The 19,496-nt window shown below is 42.3% G+C and overlaps 1 protein-coding gene across 2 annotated transcripts in view; it reads right to left on the bottom strand.

The window, feature by feature from the left end:
• Nucleotides 1-19,496, bottom strand: part of SYT9 (synaptotagmin 9) — an 881,257-nt gene that overhangs the window by 621,504 nt on the left and 240,257 nt on the right. For both annotated transcript variants that reach the window (XM_086955878.1, XM_086955879.1), the window contains exon 2: nt 14,602-14,953. In XM_086955878.1, the coding sequence (XP_086812004.1) occupies nt 14,602-14,953 (352 nt within the window). The remainder of the gene's footprint in view (nt 1-14,601; nt 14,954-19,496) is intronic.

The following is a 19,496-nucleotide window of genomic DNA, read 5'->3' as shown; positions in this document are numbered from 1 at the left end:
GAATGGCTCCAATTTAGATGAGGCTGAGGTGCTGGATTTTTCAAACATGGAGTTAGCATTGTGGCCACACCCCCTAATCCTCTGTGGAGACTTAAATATTCATATGGCTAGCCAAGATGATCTTAGTGGAGACCACTTGTATTTTGAGAAAAAAACAAAGGGTCTATAAAGCATTACAAAATCTGGTGAGGGACCATGAGGTTGGCAGATGTATGGGGTAAATATAAAGCACCTGACCCAGGTTTATGCTTTATTCCGCTCCCCATATTAAACTGGTACAACTAGATTATTTCTTTGTCTCAACTATACTGGTGGGACATGCTGGTATTGAGACCTTCCCGAGGGCTATATCAGATCATAATCCTGTGGAGGTAGAACTCCCAATGACGGGGGCTGTGAGAGATTAACCATCCTGGACTTTTGAGAAAAAGCTCCTATTTAATCAAACATACAGGCACCACATGGCAAAGTGGATCCCAGAATTATTTAGATTAATAGGATGTCAGCATCAGATATTATAGTCTGGGATGCTTTTAAAGCTGGGGTTCGAGGGGAAACCCTGAGCTTCTCTCTCTATCACCAAAAGATAAAGAAGGCAGAGATGTGGATGGCATGAGAAAGTAAGGTCAGTAGAAACTGAACTTATGTGTATGGTGCTGAGGGACAGGACATCCAGGGGAGCCAACAAAAAATAGCAATCCCAAAATCTAAATCAATCATTATTTGGGGCTCAAGTGACAATGAAGTTTATGCAATCTAAGTCAGAAACCTATGAGTTGGGGGAGAATACAGGAAGGCTATTAGCAAAATGTATTCAGCAGAAGGAAGTGATTAACCGAATCTTAAAGATTAGAGACATGTCAGGGCGAGTACTGGAGACACCATCGGGTGTGCTCAGTGTTTTTAAGGAATTTTATGAGCAGCTCTATGCTGAGGCAATAACTTCATCTTCAACTTCATCATCAGGCTGGGAATTTTTTGGGGGTTTTAAATACAGTGAAGGTTACAGATTAACAAAATGCCAGGCTGGCCGCCCCGATAACTCTGGGAGAGAAGGAAGCGGCTATTTACCCCCTATCTATGGGTATTTTATAGATCTTTTTTCTGGACATTACAACAGGACATGCTGCGAACCCTTGTGCAGGCTCAAAGCGGGGGTGGAGGGTACCTATTTCTTGGCAAATTAAACTATTCTGATGTTCAAAAGAAAAAGAAAGCAGAAATGAAGCCTGATTCATACAGACCAATCTCCCTTATCAACTGTGATGGTAAAATCTATTCCAAAATACTTGCAAGTCATCTAGGGGAAATTATAGCTCTCCGAGTGTCAACATGTTAACATGGGTTTATCCCAGGCAGAAGTACGACAGATCATGTTCGCCGGGTTATAACCCTACTAGACTGGTCACAAGCTACAAAATCACCACTAGGGGTAGATCTATTTGACACTGAGAAAGCATTTGACCGAGTCTCATGGCAATTTCGTGGTCAGTTTTACAATGGAAAGAGCTTTGTAAGAAGTTTATAGGGGCCATTAGAGCACTATATTATGCACCTAAGGCTGCTATTCATATATACCAGAGAAAAATAGTACAATTAAATGGGTGATACTAATTGCGGCATAGTATGGAGCTTTGGCATACACTGATGATGTAGCAGTGGCAGGGCCGGACTGGCAACCGAAACCGGCCCTGGCAAACTGCTTGGCTGCCCCCCCTCTGAGGTAAGGGGGGTGCAGCCGAGCAGTTTGCCAGGGCCAGTTCCGGCCAAATGTGTAATAGGGGGGCAATATTGCCGACCCCCTGTAACAAAAACAGCCCCTCAGTGGCCCAAAACAGGCCCCCACCCTAGAGGCCCACCGGGGAAATGCCTGGCGCCCGCCATGGCCAGTCCGGCCCTAAGCAGTGGCCACTACTGATCTTACCACTGCACTTCTGGAGATTGAGGTCTTAGCTGTTTTGTTCGGGTCTTGGTCAGGATATAAATTTAACGTTGACAAAACCCAGATTTTATGCACAGAAAACTAACAATGCACAGACTCACACGTAGCCTATGAGCTGGTTTATCTCGCTGTAAAAACTACAGCTGCCCTGGATAAAATTGTTGACTTGAATATGGCTCCGATTGTGGATAACACCAGAAGGGAGCTGGAAAGGATGGAGCATCTCCATCATTCATTGTTTGGTAGGAGTAACATTCTTAGAATTTTGATTTTACCTAAAGTTTTGTATGTTTTTAGGACTATCGCTCTAGAAATTAGCTAATTCTGTATAACGAGTCTGAAAAGGATCTGTTTTAGGTCTTTATGGGGCTATCGTAAACCCAGGAAGGTGTCGAAATGGATGATTCTCCTAAGACAGGGAGGTGGGTGGGCAATCGCTAGCTTCGCCCTGTATTATTGGGCGTGTATGTTGCAACTTATGGGCATTCTGATTTCTGAGAACCCAGTGAATATTATTTATGCAGAGAAACCGACTATAAGTTAGTATTGGGGAATGAGATCAAGGGCTGCTTGGTCAAGATACTTGAACCCAGCTACTACAACAAGACAGGATTTAAAATCTTAAAAGCAGCAGATAAAGTACACACCATTCATCGATGGCATCAGTCACCCTTCTTTCTATATTCCAGGAACAAGTAACGCTGAGATTGGGTAAGAAGGGGTTAAAATCCTTGGGTAAGATGTATAGAGATAGGCAGCTATCCTCCTTCTCAGAACTACAAGAGCATATATGGGTTAGAAATTTAAGTATTTAAGTATTTACTGCAATGCTTCCTTAATATAAATATGAAAGATATAATATCACCTATAAAAATACCACTAGTTGAAGTAAAGACAAATAAGGCTATGATAGGCATAATATATGAGATATTGACTCAAGAATTTCCTGATGATGTTGAGGTTACAAATTTGAAATGGGAAGCCAGGTTTGGAATAGAGGGAATGTATATTGAGAAATCACTTTGAACTGGCAATCAATAAGGTGTTAAGAACAGGTAGCCTTAAGGCTCAACATTTAGATTTTGGATCTGTATTTTACACCTGCAAAGGTGGCTAAATGGGGTACCAGGATGGAGGGGAAATGTAATAGGTGCAGGTTACAATCAGCTGATAGCCAGCATATGTTTTATTGTTGTTCTAGACTGGACATTTTCCTTCAGGATATCAGCGAATTTCTTGAAAAGATCTTGGGCACACTGATCTCTATGACTCCTGTCCTGATGATCTTGGGGGTATTAGACAGCACTGAGAGGATTGAGGTGGTAAGGGAGGAGACATTTTTAATATTTCTAGCTATAGTTTTAGCTCGACTTTGTATGACCTCACAATGTTTAAGTGTGGACCCCCCTATATTTGAAACTTGGAGAGTAAGGATGCTGGACATATATAATATAGAAACCCCTTTTTATAATCTGAAAGGTGGAACGAAGAAGAATTTGGGATGAAGGATATTTACTACATGGATTAGGAATAGGGAGGGATAAATAGATGATTAAATACCATATTATGTTTCTGCTTCTCGCACTGCAAGAAAGCAGAAAGATGGGTTTGGTTGGGCAAGGGCAAGTGGGCAGTCCTGCTGCAGGGCAGAGGAGGAGTAGCTTGCCCACTTTTAATGTTAATGTTAATGCTACATGCGTATTTATAAGAGCGCACGTTCACCGGCCGGTCTCTTGGCAATTAAAATGTGAGCAGAGAGATATCAAACAGGAGACATCTAGTTATAAGCCAAGGTGAACAGTTATGCCTTAAGCTGTTTCCTGAAACACACATAATCAACCTCAAGCCTGAGGGAGATAGGTAGTGAGTTCCAGAGCTTCGGACCTAGAAAGGAGAACCGAGTACCTCCAATGCGTTTTCATCTGAATTTGGGCACTGCCAAAAGATTCAGATGCATAGATCTCAAAGTACGCTGGGGTAAGTACCTGCTGATTCGTGAGGAAATGAAACTAGGACCAGTTCCCTGAAAAGCTCTGAAAAGAAAGCATCCAGTTTTAAACATAGCTCTCTGCTTCACTGGAAGCCAGTGAAGATCTTTGAGCAGCGTGCTAGTATGGCATTGTCTATCCTTAAGAGAGATGATTCTCGCTGCTTGATTTGGGAACATCTGAAGACGATGTTTCTGATTTTGTGGAAGGCCAAAATAAAGCGCATTTCCATAATGAATTTTGGATAGAAGGAGAGCATTCATGATTTGGATACTGGCATCTTTGCTGAAAAAACATCTAATCTTACACAGCTTGCGGAGTTAAACAAAGCAGGCGCATGTAACTTAGCCAATTTGGGCTCTCATAGAAATATCAGAGTCAATATAGAAACCCAGACTCTTTATCACTGGTTTGGGAAGTGGAACCACACCTAACTCAGGGGGCCAGTAAGAGGGTGTCCAGTGTGTGAGTTTGTTACTGGGTATGATTATCTCAGTCTTTTCCAGGTTTAATTTTAATCGGTTATTATTCATCCAATTCTTGACATACATCATAGAGTTCCTAACAAAGTCTTTGGATTCAGTTGAGTTCTCCAGAAAAATTAGCTGCATGTCATCAGCATTTAAAAAAATCTTTAGCCCCATCTGGCGGAGACTTGAAATAAGGGGACGTATATATACATTAAAAACGATCGGCGAAAGAGAGGAGCCCTGCGGGACACCACAACTCGTTTCTACAGTATTGGACTTGCAGGGGGAGAGCCACACCGATTGTTTACGGCCCTCTAAGAAAGATCGAAACCAATACAGTGCTGATCCTCCGAGACCCGCTGCGGTGATGCAATCCAACAGAATTTTGTGGTTCACTGTGTCAAATGCCGCCGACAGGTCAAGGAGGATTAATGCCTGAGTACAATCAATGTCCTTCTGTCCTTTAAGGTCATCTATGGCAGATAGAATCACAGATTCAGTCGAATGTGCTAGGCGAAAGCTTGCCTGATGAGTATCCAGAAACTTGGTGGTTTCCAAGAAGAAACTGAGACAGGTGGCTACATGAGCCTCCATCAGTTTAGCTGGAAAAGGGAGGAGTGATATAGGGCTATAGTTCTCCAACTTTTTAGGATCCATACCCTGCTTTTTTTGTAGCGGGATAACCACAGCTTCCTTAAATACTGACGGTACGGTGCCAAGGCACAGGGAGAGATTGCGAAACTCAAGAATAGTGTCGGGGAATACCAGATAAATTGCTTTAAGTACGTTAATAGGACATTCCTCCTCAGGGGAACCCGATTTGACCTTTACTACAAGATCCAAAAAGAGTTTCTTATTCAACATAGGAAAGGTGTTAAAAGAGGAGGGGTTGAAATAGGCCAAGCTGTCTTCAGTACTACTGTAGCTGGGCTCAATGGAGTTTTGATTTTTTGAAAACATTTTCTACAAAAAAGGAATTTAGGTCATTACAAAGATCCTGGGTGGCCGTCAAAGGCAGAGTCACACGGCTGGGATTCGATAGCTCCTTCACAATCTTAAAGATTTCTTTAGAACCGTTGTTAGAATTAAGTACTTTGTTAGTAAAGAAGACTCTCTTCACCTCCGAAATAGCATTTTTGTACTGTTGTTGATGCTGACTGTTTGGTCAGCCCCAGGGCCGAACAAACCAGTCATACGCACTCTCCTGTTTTCTCCATGTAGGCTGCATGCAGCCTGCATGGAAAAAACAGCCCCCATACACACCTGTCCGGTCGGTGTCCCAGCCAATCACAACGCTGCCGTTGCAGTGGTGTGATTGGCTTATGGGATGAGAGGGAGGATGCCGGCTTCCTGGGACTTGGAGTTAGAGCAGAGAGAGAATGAGACCCGAAGCGAGACTGGAGGCAAAAGAAAGTTTTTTTTAATTACCCCATGAGATCCCATTCCCGCACAACCCCCTGCCATCCCCTGCGAGTCATAAGAGCTGTGTCTAATTAAACGGGCCTTCATGAGCAGCCCGTCTATCAGGTAAATAAGTGCTCTCTCAAGAGAAACCTTATGCTACATTTTCACTCTACTATGTCGTGGGAATCTATTAATTGGCATCTGGTATCTCTCCTACTATGTTAGGTTTATAACCCATATGAAATCGGTATCGTTTGTTTTTAAGAAACTACTATCACCAGTACTGTAGCCTAAGGATGGAGAGTTACTTTTGCGCTTTATGTAAATTGCAATACTTTTAACATTGCTGTTGGAAGGGAGGAATAGTTAGTCATATGTATATGCTTGAACTTGTCATCAGTATGTGGGTAAAATACCCCCATGATTAATTATATTTTATATTTGTATCATAGGAATTTGGGGAGATATTTGAAATTGTATGTCTATTTTTCGATGGGAAGAATGTATTTTATTGTCCATATGAAATCTGAATTACTTGCTCTAAAATCAAGGCCATTAGTACTGTATTTAAGGATCATGTATATCTGAATAGGTTTGAAAACCTATTTGTATTTTTTAGCTGGCAGAATGAATTATGCGCTTATGAATTAATAAGAGAATGTTGTAAGGATTGATGAAACAACATAGCTAGAAAACCGCATGCTTCTGGATTGGCAGCCAATGTAAGGCTCCCCGTGTGGGGGCAGAGTATGAGCCTAGAGGAAGGTTGCAATCCAACTTAGCAGAAGAGTTCTACACCACCTGAGGTTTTGACAACAAAGTGTCATTGGCAGCTACTAGCAGGGCCTTACCATAATCAAGCTGACTCATGACTAAGGCTTAAGCCAGAGTTTCCATAGCAGTGAATGACAGACAAGGGAAAACTTTTGCCAATATATGCATTGTGACAAAACAGGCACCACAGATTGAGGAAATGTGATCTTTTATTGGCAGGGCCTGATCCAACCTGGTACAGAGGTTTTTCACAGTTTGCCTTGGGGACGGAGCTACGCCAAGTTCAGGAGGTTATCAGTCAGCTGACTAGAGAGGCTGAGCTTTACCATAAAGCAGTATATCAATTTTGTCATTATTCAGTCGAAGGCAATAATGCAAAAGTATCAAAGATAATTTAACATAACATATTTGTTATTATATTGTATTAGGTTTCCATCTCTTTATTTATGTTATTCTAATATTTATTTTGAATTACTTTTGAAAAAAATTATAGTACTGTATATTTTTATTTGGGTTGTGGGGTTTATTCAGGAATTGTCTGTAAGTGTTTTTTAAATTATATTCTAATGAATTTCAATTTGTGCAGTCGTATTTGTATTTAACATATATCTGTTATTATGTTGAATACAATTTTAAGTAAATTATTACATTTAAATTCTGGATTGTGAGGTTTATTGTAGATTTGGGAGGTTAGTATAAATTATTGTATTCATAAAGTTTAAATGATTGTTTTTAATTGTTATGTATTGGTTTACATGTTCGATTTTATTTGTTAAAGTATTCAAGTGAAATGTATTTATGTTTATAATAATTGTTTATGTATGAATTATTCTATTTTTCAATTATCATTTTTGCATCTATATATTTAAAACTATATGTATAGTTCTGTGAACTGTTACTCTATGTATTTTTATGAATAGTGTTTTGTATTGAGGTTTGTGTGAGTACTGCTATCTGTGAACAGTATATTAATTAGAGTTGTATGTTTAATATTTTTATTCCTTAATGTCCTTGATAGCAGGACTATATTGGAGAATGATTGGATAATGATTTTATTTAAACCATAGTTTAATTATAATTAAGTACAATTTAAACTAATTAATTTTGTTCCAACAGATTGTATTATTTGTCTTTTATGCTTGTATGTTAAGTTGGACGGGGTAAGGCAATGTGCTCATTTTAATTATTATTTATATATTAAAATAAAAAATAATTCCGTGCAATTCTGGATTTTGATTAGTAAATCTGACTTTCTCAAAGAATGTAATTGTTTGGTGTACTGGAGTTAGAATAGAAGTCTGGCCCTCTCAATGTATGATATTTCCCTAATATTTTTGTGACTGAATTTAAAATATCACATCTGCCCCTATGGCTAGTATCAACACTTTCCTCAGAGTTTGTTAGACAGACTTTAAAATAGTAAATCAGACACCCGCCCAACAAGGAATGCACTTACCTCAGTATTTGTTAGACTGGATCAAAATGGGTTTCTAAAATTTTAATTTTAGGCTAAATTGGAGTTCGATTATTACATATTATTTCACCATGGATTTTTCAAAGACATTTTGATTGTGTTTATTTAAAAATTATATGTTTTCAATATTTTATTTGTAATGTCCTTCATAATATGTTTCTAATTATATACTATTTTTTGCATTTTGAAAATATTCATTTTTATATATTTTTACATAGTATTTATAATGGTAAATAAATGTATAATATGTGGTGGTCCATTTTAAATAATGAATACGTGTGTTTTGTTATTCTTTAATGTATTATAATTATTTTATATTTGTATTTAGAGAGTTATGTGTATGTATATAATTGTTCTTTATTTCATATTTAATATTGAAAATGTATATGTCATCTATACATGCTATTTTTTATATGTTTAATTTATAACAAATGATTTAACTTTATTCTGAAAATATGATAAGATTACTTTAATTAAATATTTATGCTTACCTCTAGGATAGCAATATTTTTTACCACAACATTTTTGACCCTGATATGATTGTACTAAACCTTAATCCAGCGACGGCTCGTGGAGGGAGTTACGGTGGGGCAGGAGGGCGGGGAGGGGGAGGGGCAGGGCGGAGGTTGCTAAAAACCGGCATATGGATAATTGCAGGTAAGTAAACAATTTAATTAATCAAACGAATTTCGTAGTGCGCCTTGCATCGCAAAATGCAATGCAGTGCGAGCTACGAAATTCGTTTTATTAATTAAATTGTTTACTTACCTGCAATTATCCATATGCCGGTTTTTAGCAACCTCCGCCCTGCCCCTCCCCCTCCCCGCCCTCCTGCCCCACCGTAACTCCCTCCACGAGCCGTCGCTGCCTTAATCATAAGTATGGGAAGTCAATATTTGTGGTTGATGTTATTAGCATAATATTTTGTGGCACAATGTTTTTTTGGTCAGTATTTCATCATACAATAAAGAACTTCTATAGAGTGCATAAAAGACAAAAAATGAAAACTATGTTAAAATATCACCAAAAACTTGGTCTCTACCCTGCCTTCTCCCTTCTTAAGGTGTATAGAGGGAACCACAGATCTCATTGCAGTACATGATCATCTTGATCCACTCTTTCTATATGAGCTTGGATTCCCTACATCCAATGTTTCTGGATGATCTCAGCAGATACCTAAATATACATACATTTGGGTCTAGACAATAAAAATAAAACACAATTTCCCAAAAATTGAAACTTTTGTTTCTGTATGGATAATCCTGCACGGGTGCAACCCCAATTCTATTAGAAACCAGGAAATGTAGTAGAATTATATTTGCTAACCTGGATATACTAAATATGAATAGAATGGATAGCCCCAGTCTAAGCTTAACATCTCCCTAAAACCACAAGTCTTATGGGAAAATATTGCTTTCAATGTCCGCATGTTATCTTTAATCCACCACAAAAGCCATGGTTTTCCTTTATGAGAGGACTGATAAACAAAGAGTCCTCATAGATAGACAGAACCTCTCCACTCTATTAATTGCCTGCATGTGCCACATTTTCCAAAAGAGTACGAGTGTACATTTCTTACTGATCTTCAAAGGCACTTTATTGAATTACTGTTTGCAAAAGAAATCAGGCTTATTTATAAGCCACCAATACCAGTATTTACATTTACATTTTATCTTTAAAAAAATTACTCCTTCTATTTCAAGGTAGACCAAATAAATGGCCTGTCCTCATAATTAGGGGAGGACCTAATAATACATTATTGTATATTATGTTATATCATATATATATTTATATTATTAGGACGAATGTCGATTCGTTATTTGAAATACAGATACACAGACTTCTGAAAGGAATACAAATCTATAAAGACTCAATGCACAAAAAATGCGTAAAACTATGTCCAGAGTTCACTTCTGCATCTATGTAGTAGTATGCATTCTAGGGATTCACAAACCTTTCCCAAGTTGCGCCTGGAAAGCTGCACCAGTCAGAACTTACCAGGCGTAAAGCTGGATGCGTTTGTGAATTCCTGTCTTTTGGCATTAACATTTCTCCTATCGGGCCTTAAGTGTTCCTGTGTTTCTGTTACCACAGGCACATCTAAACTTAAACAAGTTAACAGAAAAAAATGGCTGACCAACTTTTTCTTCAGCGAATACTTCTGATCGAATTATCTGGGATCCCCCAACTGAGCAGAATTAGGAAATCACTGTCAGAATATGTCCTATATGTTTTACGTTCACAAGACTGGCGTTTCAGGTGACCACTCCACTCCCAGCCCTTCTCCCTTTAGATTGGCTGACTCCCTCTACCCATCACAGACACTGACAGGGGCAGAAGAACTGCATGCAGGTCCCAGCATCAGTATTTACAGCAATTGAAACAGTATTTGTTTTTAAATGTGACGATTGCTGGAAGAGGTGTTCTAATCAGTGTGACTGCTCGCTTAACTTAGTCTATTTTAATTTTCATTTTTAGTAAATAATGCAAGTCCGTATTTTGATCTTTTTGCCCTAAACATCAATACAATACAAAATCACGAGTAAGAGTTGCATAGGGAAAGGACTTCTTGAGGAAAAAAATCCGCCTGGCCCACTCGGTGAATCAATTACTTGCAGTCGCTTCATTACAGAGCAGAAACTTCCATTTCACTCCTGAGTGTCACACATGCAACCGCAGTCTCTGTGATGCTAGAGGTGTGGAAAGACAAGTTGGATAGAGCCGTTAGCTTTATAACCACCCTATTAAAATGTCTTCTGTGCCAGTGTAAAATTGCCAAATCTATTTTATCTAGCGTAAAATGGAATCGAATATGTCACTTTTCCCTTACTGAAATGGACTTTCATCATTGTTCTGTTAGCTGTAAGAAATGAGTTGTATGTCAATGCTCTTTGGGAAATAGTGTGCTCACAAACTGAACACGGTCTTGCTGACTAAGACACATGTATTTACATTTAAAAAAAAGGATTTCTGAAGATTTTACACAGGAACCCACTCTCAATTTGCTGAGTGGCTGACAAGGAAAGATGTTTTTGTATTTTGTATTTTATTTAGCGCGAACAAGGCTAGCAGAGTGCTTTATAAGATAACAAGATTAAACAATCATCCACATTATATTTTCAGCTTCAACAAATAAAGAAATTAAACAAACGGGATCATCACTAAACGTCTGTTGAGTTGTCGGGAGTTCATCATTTTCAACAAAAAGAATCTTGAGTTCTTTGTTAAAGGTAGCATGTTAGGGGGTCAAAGGAAGGGACGGAGGAAGGAAGTTCCAGTCTGCTGTTGTACTTCCAGAGAAAGATTGATTCATGTAGTCAGGGCCGGACTGGCCATAGCGGGCACCGGGCAATCCCCCGGTGCGCCGCACGGTTGGGGGCTGGTTTTGGGCCCCTGGGGGCCGTTTTTGTTACAGTGCCGTTTTTGCAGCATAGCTGCAAAATCTCTATGCTGCAAAAAGGCCCTGTACCAAAATCGGCCAAAAACCGGCCCCGGCAAAGAGCTCGGCGGCACCTCCAACTCCCCCAGTGGGGGGGTCGGGGCCGGCCGAGCACTTTGCCAGGGCAGGTTGTCGTTCCCAGTCTGGCCCTGCATGTAGTGCTTTTGCTTGAAGGTGCAAGACTCCAGGAGGAGACATTCAGTGTCTCTCGAACCTTGCTGAGCAGCTGAGAATTTTCAATTTTACAGCCAGGTAGAACAGGGAAGAGACATGTAAGTCTTTGTGTGTGATGCAAGCAGTTCTAAAGTGAGCTCTTGCCTCAATGGGAAACCTCATTCGAGTATTAGCAGAACGGAAATGATTTGGTACAATTTCTTTTAGCCAGTAACAAAACCAGGTATCGCATGTTCTTAGAGGATTGAAATAAATGCTAGGGATGCTGGGCTAGTGAGCTTCCCGTGTAAAGGTTGGAGAAAACTAGCACCTGAACTACTGATTTTAAGCCCTGTTCTGGGACGAACTGCCTCATGCCCCATAGAATACTCAGTTGGAACCAGCATTCCTAGGGCCTTATTACGACTACGGTGGTCCATGGGATTGCCGTAGTCATGGTGGCTGTCTGAACACCGCCACACTGCAGACCGCCCACAGTATTATAAATATGGTGGTCAGACTGCCTCTGAACAGCTGCTACTGCCAAGGATCCTGATAATAAGATAATGAAATGAGATCTTATAAACTCTAAGCATTATTTGACAAAAGTGTTGATTTTCCAGGTTGAGGTAACTATGACTGGGGGCATTGAGGGAATAACCTTACAATGACTGACACTCAAATTAGTAATAGCAAGTCGAGGGAAACAATCTGCATTCTATGAATGACTGTTTTATGACTGACAACAATTGAGTGAAACAGACTGCTGTCATTTTGAAGCTCTGTCATCACCTGCATATTCTAATACATTTCTTACAAAGGTGTCTACACAAGACAAATAGATGCAACACAAATTGCCTTCAGCTTTAAGCTTTTAAAAGGGTACGGTATCTGTCACCCTCTTGGTGCATTCTGGTACGGGCAGCTAATCAGCGCAATAGCTGAATATCCCCCTGTGAGATAAAGCTTGATAACAATTTCCAATTCAACATTATCATTTCACACCCAATAAACATACTACAATAATGTTAATCAGGTCCTTAATGCCAAAGAGGGAAAACACTTCTATAGCTACAATTATAAACTGCAATGCATGTGCCTCCATCAATAGGAGCCTCCTACTAGCACAACAATTATTGATAATATATTGGTCATGAGTACCAGGATCATTTAATATCACTGGATCCTTCTCCAGTGGCAAAGCAGGTTTGCAACCAATATTGATGCTCGCTTCTGCCATAAACAGAAATCCTTATTCTGGGCCTCGTCTCATATCAAGTCTATCAATCCATGTAACCGTCACAATCAATTCAAACAGTTATACATGCTGAATCCTCCCCTTATAGCTAGGACTGGGAGTAATTCTTCATTTTCAGAGTTAGCTTTTAGAAGTAGGGTAGAGGCTAGATGTCAATATTTGTGGTGATGGTGATAATAGAATGGTTAGTCATAGAATTGTTAGAGTTTCTCGAGGAGCACTTGCTGGACCTAGTCATGATGAACATCGTAGTGGTGGCTGCTGTATCAAGGGGTCTCCAGGGCCTTACCCTCATGAGTGCATTATAACTTTGTAACATGTTCACTGCTTCTCGAACCGTACAACGAAGCAGCTGTGCATGCATGCTAACACCCTGCCTTCCCTCATGTGCAGCCTAATAGCAAGAGTCTGACCACAGGCCAGTTAGTACATAAAGGAACTCTGGCTGACAAACCACCCCTGCAAGCAACCTGGAGTGCAAATGGGAAACAAGTCAAGACACCACAGATAAAGACATCTTCAAATCTGCCCTTACAGATACAAATACTACCACCAGCAGATACAGAACAGAAAGCACAAAGCTCTTGCAGATCGCATCAAAACCCTAATAACAATAGCAAGGAAAAGTTCACCATTGTCAAGGGGTCAACGCACCTCCTTCCTTCAACAACATCACCCCTAACAAGACCATTGTGGCAAGCTCCCTACATTTTTCTGTAGCAAAACCATCTTCCTCAACTAAACCCCATCAGCGTCCCAACCCAACTTCCCATCATGGCTGAAGAAATAAATCTGACCTTGTGGCCCACCGTCAGCTCCATCAAACTTGCTACTACCGTGATGTGGAATTCTGAAGGCTCATAAAGTTCCCATTCAATTGGATTTTAGGCACCCTGGAACTTGTTGATATTTCTCAGGGGTGTGGTGTCACGTCAAATCTTAAATATCAACCTGCAACTTATCGTTTGTGAGGTATCGACTTGCACAATATCATCAAGGTAAGTAGATGTGGAGTAAGAATAGTAATTCTACTCTTCCTCTGGTATGCTTACAATTACTTTATTATACAGACTGTTGACTGACAGCTCAATAGTCCTGAGGTGTCTGCAAGGAGACATGGGGCTTGTTATAAAGCTCCAAGTGAATCAATATAAGAAATCCTAGTAGTAATGAAACCAATACTCATGTAAAAAATATTTTGTTCAAAATGTAAAGCATGGAACTTGTTTAGGCACACAATTATTTCAGTAATGGACTATTCTGAAGCTGTATCTTGAGTAAACCTAATCTTTTAAGAAATGAGGAGGGTGGGTGATTCTCTTAGGCTGGGAAAATACCGAATATCTGTAAAGATAAATTAGCTCAAATCCAATCTTGACATTGAGATCCAGATGAGTTGGGAAAGAGGGTGAGCAATGCTCTGAAACGGATTTCAACTGGCATCTAAATCTCCTTATTTGATGGGTCAATTTAAGGTTACAGCTGTGGTCAACCACTACTTTCATGGTAAACACACCCTTTTTAAATCAAAAAGACAAACAATATTTTATTGATGTTATTGTCACTGGCCTTTGAGTAGAATATATCCAATCAGTGGCTCTACAAAATGCAACCTGCTCCTTTTTTGTTGTCTGTCCTCTAAAGTGTCTCATTCACCAGACGAATCAATATAATAAAACACAAATTGTTGTATACTCACCGGGCCGAAGAGGTTGGTTCAGTGATTTGACGGTGCATTCGTGTGTACTGTACACAATTCCCTTTCACTCCTGTCTCTGCCTCCAAAGGTATATCAGGAGAAGTGTGGCTTATCTTCATGGATGAGTCTGGGTACAGAGAGGATTTTCTCAAATAGTCATCACTGTATTCATGATCATTGGCATCAGCATCAGTGTAGTTTAACTGCTCATGAGTGTTCTCTTTGCCCCAGAAGGCAAATCCTCGATCTCGAAAGGGGATCCACAAAAGCTTCCAGGACACAAACAAGGAAACACCAAATAGGGCAAGTCCACAGGCCGAGACCACCAGAGAAAGCAAGCTCACTGAAACATCTGCAAAAAAATTAACACATCAACATTACACTTCATGATGCTTTATACAAAAATCAATGTAGACAACATCTCTTTGCATAAAACAGGCAAAATATGTAAAAGTCTCTCTCACGCATTCAAATATGATTGTTGCTCTTTACCAAAGAGGTTATGTAATGAGCTGAAGGAGGGTGGGTGCGGATATTAAGCACTGCTTAATATGAGCCAATGGTTTCACCTGGGGCCTACCGGCACTCATTTTTCATGGGCTGGCACTCATTTTTTCTCAGCAGACATTGATCCAGAGCATGAGAGAAAAAAAGACAAAGGGATAACAACGAACTAAGGGATAAATAAAAAAACTATGACAGGAATGCAAAACCATCTACAAGAATGAGATAAAGGGGCTAGGATTGTCTGGGCGCGGATTGAAGATGCAGGAGATGGTATCAAGACTATGCATCCTTAGTATACATGATTCCGATCTTTGACAGCCACAGACATGGATGAAACTTTGGGTCCAGACACCTAGGGCCTGATTCCGGGTTTCGGCAGTGCGGGAGCGGGCAGAACAGCACTGCTACACCCCTGTACCACCGAGACACGCGTCGGCCCGCAAACAGAATTATGACTTAAAAGTGGTCTGGCTGGTGGGTGGCGTGGCGGCCCCGCAGCAGTGCCTCTTTCAAAGGCAGTGGTGCCCGCAATGGGACTGCACAATAAGGTTCCTGCCGGCTGCCAGCTGAGAGGAAACATGCTTGGTCTGACCGCTGCAGTCCCGCCAAGTATATTGAGGCCTCCTGACTGCAGCGCCGCTGCCAGGGAATGACATTTCTCGAGCGGCGTCTGAGGTCAGACTGCCCAACTCATAATGGGGCGGTTGGACTGCGGTGCGGCGGTGACTGGACCTCCACCGCCATGCCCCGCAAGTAATCAGGGCCTTATTTTTTTACAAGTTAAACACTGCACTGAAGATTCAGACACTGAACCTTATCTAGGTCTATTATGATGAAATGGATTACTCCGCTATTGTTGTTGATCTGCTCTCAGATCAGGTCTTCTCTTCTCTGTGATTTGATAAAGAAACATTTATTTGCTGTTTGATAAATGCTCGTTGAGTGATGTTGGACCCGGCCCTTTTGGCAGGTTCACCCCGAGACTTTTTGCTTTTTCCTAGCCTGTGTCTGTGACCTGGTGTTGGTGATTTTAGACCTCTGCGCACTTTTTCACTGTGGTACAGTGTAAAATGCGTGAGCTTTCTGTTATGTGTGGTGAGTGACCTGCCCTCCCATAGGAATGAATGGGGAATATGTATGCCCATGGTAGTTCCTGATGTGTGGGGAGTGCAGGGTCGAGTTTGGTATGTGCAAACTCGTGAGATTGAATGCTGCGCAATGGTATATGCGGCATGATTATGTCTAGTGTAGAAGTGCCACTTTTAGAAGTTGCCATATTTGTGTAATTTGTGTCTGGCGTGTGATTGGCTGAGGCTGGCTGGTGAGCCTGGCTCCAAGAGTCTGGGAGGGTCTGCCCCGGTGGTGAATGGAGTGTTTAGCATGCTGATGTGAGGGGAGGAGTGAGCCTGGGCCTGCTTGTGGATTGACCCTCTGGTTTGAGGGTCCTGAATGAGGCTGGGTTTTCCCCACACAATGCTGGCTCCACCCCCTGGGGTGTGTCTGATGTCCCTAGCCTGGCCAGTGAAAGGAATTCCCTATAACCAGTTCTAGCTGGTTCTCACATTGCCTACACCCTGCTAGGATTTCTCTGTATAAAAAGGGGCTGTGTCCCCTTCCAAAATGTTCTTGTTTCTGACTTGAATCCTGCCAGGGGCGTGCTGCTGCTTGGGCTCAGGGGAAGGCTTGCCTCCCTGAGCTCTGCCCAGCCCCTGGATATCTGATGGACTTAGAGGCTGATGGATCTTCCTTACTGGGAGCTGTGTTGCTCCATCTTTATCCTGCTAGGCCTGCTGATTTGTATTTAATGATTCAGAAAAGGGGGTGGTGATGGACAGAGTATCTGAATTATGCAGAACACTCCTACCCAGTCAACAGATCAGGGCTTGATCCATCACCGTTTTTTAGCTCACTGCACCATCCCAGCTCAGAACCTGGCTACATGCAAATTAGTCTGTCCCTGGCCCAGTGCATCATGGGAACAGGGCAGACCAAACTACCAAGCCAATTCTTTTACTGGAAAGGAAACAAGCTTCCGGGGACCGGTTTCTGGCATTACAGCCGTCTTCGGCCCGGCTTGCTTGAATCCTGATGGTGCAGTGAGCAAGGGACTCATGTCTGAGCATACCCTTCCACGCTTGTGGTGGACAAAACGATTCAGAAACGGTGATGGATCAAGCCCTGATCTGTTGACTGGGTATGAGTGTTCTGTTTAATTCAGATACTCTGTCCATCACCACCCCCTTTTCTGAATTGATTTGTATTTAAAGCGCCTGGGAGCGCCTTAATGTTCATAGCGCTTAGGAGCGCTGTTTCCTTGCTCATAGCGCTTAGGGGCGCTTCATTCTGCCATAGCGCTGGAGAGAGCTGTATTTTACTGCTAGCGCCTGAGAAGCGCTTTACTTATCTTTACCACCGGTGCCCACCCGGCATTGCCTGGCGAAATTGTCCCCGTTGCCGCCCGGCCGCGACCAGGAAGTCAGGCAGGCCGGGGGCAGGACTGAGGGACACCTCGTGTAATCATTCCCCGGGCCGCGCTCTGATTGGCTGCCGGCCCGGGACAGGAAAGAGGACGCCGGAAGCTGCCGGGAGCCCCCCGGGATCAGGTGCATGAAGAGGGAGAGCGGCGCCTGCCTCCTCAGGGCTCCCGGCACCAAGGGAGAGCCCCGGAGCCCAAGAGCCGCCGCAGCACGACCGGGAGCAAAGTGGAGCTCCCCAGCGTGGAGAATTAGCCAGAGAGAGGAGACGTCCCTGCGCGAGCCACTGGTGTGGGTGACAGAGGGGGGCCGTCGGGGCACATTGCCGGTGCACGCCCCCCCCAGTGCTTTCTCCGTGTAGGCGCAGTGTGATTTTGAGCCCAAAAGGCTCCAGGGGCCATTCTGGTTGTTTGAGGGCCACAAGAGGCCCTTGGGGGTCACGATGATTTTAGGAGCCTGTGCGCTCCACGATGGTGGTGCAATTAGGGCGGCCCGATTGGCAGCGGGTCACCCAAACGTAGTCTAAAGCCCTGAGAGGCTCCCTGAGGGCATATTTTGTTTCGGAGCCCCTCAGGCTCCAGCGTGATTTAGGGGGCCATTGTCCTTTTCTAGAGGGCCCTGGGGACACGTAGTTTCAGAGCCTGTGTGGCTCCAACGTTCTGCGCAATGTGGCACAGTTTCAGAGCCTGTGTGGCTCCAACGTTTGGGGCATGGGCTATGTCAGAGCTTGTGTGGCTCCAACGTGGACACGAGTGTTTTCAGAGCCTGCGTGGCTCCAACAGTTGGCGCAGTTCTGTTCTAGGGTCAGTGAGGACCCTGTCGCAGTTTTGATTCCCAGCTGCCCAGCAATTAGTGGGCAGCTGCACCGTTTAGGTCTTGTGATGTTTCCAGGTGCCCAGCAAGTAGTGGGCACCTTCAACATTTAGGTTTTGCGCCGGTGGCGCACCCCTGACTGGCGCTGCATTGGCAGCGCGCCCTGACATTCTGGACATAGGGCTCTTTAGTCTCTTTATTAGATAGGGGCTGGTATGTGATTTTATTTAGGGCCAATGTGATTATCTATGTGATGGTAATTGCCTAATGTGAGTTTTGCGCAATGTGATGTGGTGCTAGGAAATGTAATGCATTTAATATGATTACGCACCTTGATCTTACACCTCTGAATGTTTTTAGGCATCATGTGTTTTTGCGCTATTGAGTTATGTTCTGGCACCTCTGAATGTTTTTATGCATCATGTGTCTTCCTTGATTTTACACCTCTGAATGTGTTGGTTTATGCATCATGTGCCTGGTTCTTACACCGCTGAATGTATGTTTTATGCATCATGTGTTTTCTTTCCCTACACCTCTGAATGTTGTGATGCATCATGTGTAATGTGTTCTTGCTTCTACCCCTAATTGTATTGTGATACTTAGGTGGTTGTTCTTTCTAGTACAGGTGGTCCTAGTGAGGTACTGGTTCCCTGAGTGACATTCTCCTAAGGTGGTTAGGGTTGCGTAGGTGATACTTACCTGTTACCAGTAGTTACTGGTTGTGATTTATAACTGTTATTTTGTGCTATACTTATTCTAAGTTCTAGAAGTGCTATTTCTACTAAGTGCTGATTCTGACAGTGGCCCATGTGGCCCTGTCCTGGTGTAAATAATCCCTTGTGAATATTGCCCGTGCCAGTTGGCACAATGTACATGTGTGATTACTATCTGATGTGTTTTGACAATACAAAAGTTATTTTTATATAACCTTGTGTGGAGTTCCTTTTGTGGTGTGCCTAGGATGTTGTTGCTGTTGTGTGCTGACGCAAATGCTTTACACATTGCCTCCGGGATAGGCCTGTCTGCTCGTGCCAAGCTACCAAGGGGGTGAGGAGGGGTTATCTTGGCATGTGGCACCCTTGCCCTGACTAGAATGGTGGT

Source organism: Lissotriton vulgaris, chromosome 2_1, assembly GCF_964263255.1.
Source record: "Lissotriton vulgaris chromosome 2_1, aLisVul1.2, whole genome shotgun sequence".
Classification (NCBI taxonomy): Eukaryota; Metazoa; Chordata; class Amphibia; order Caudata; family Salamandridae; genus Lissotriton; species Lissotriton vulgaris.
Note: the sequence above shows the minus strand (reverse complement) of the source record. Positions and strands in the feature narration are given on the sequence as shown.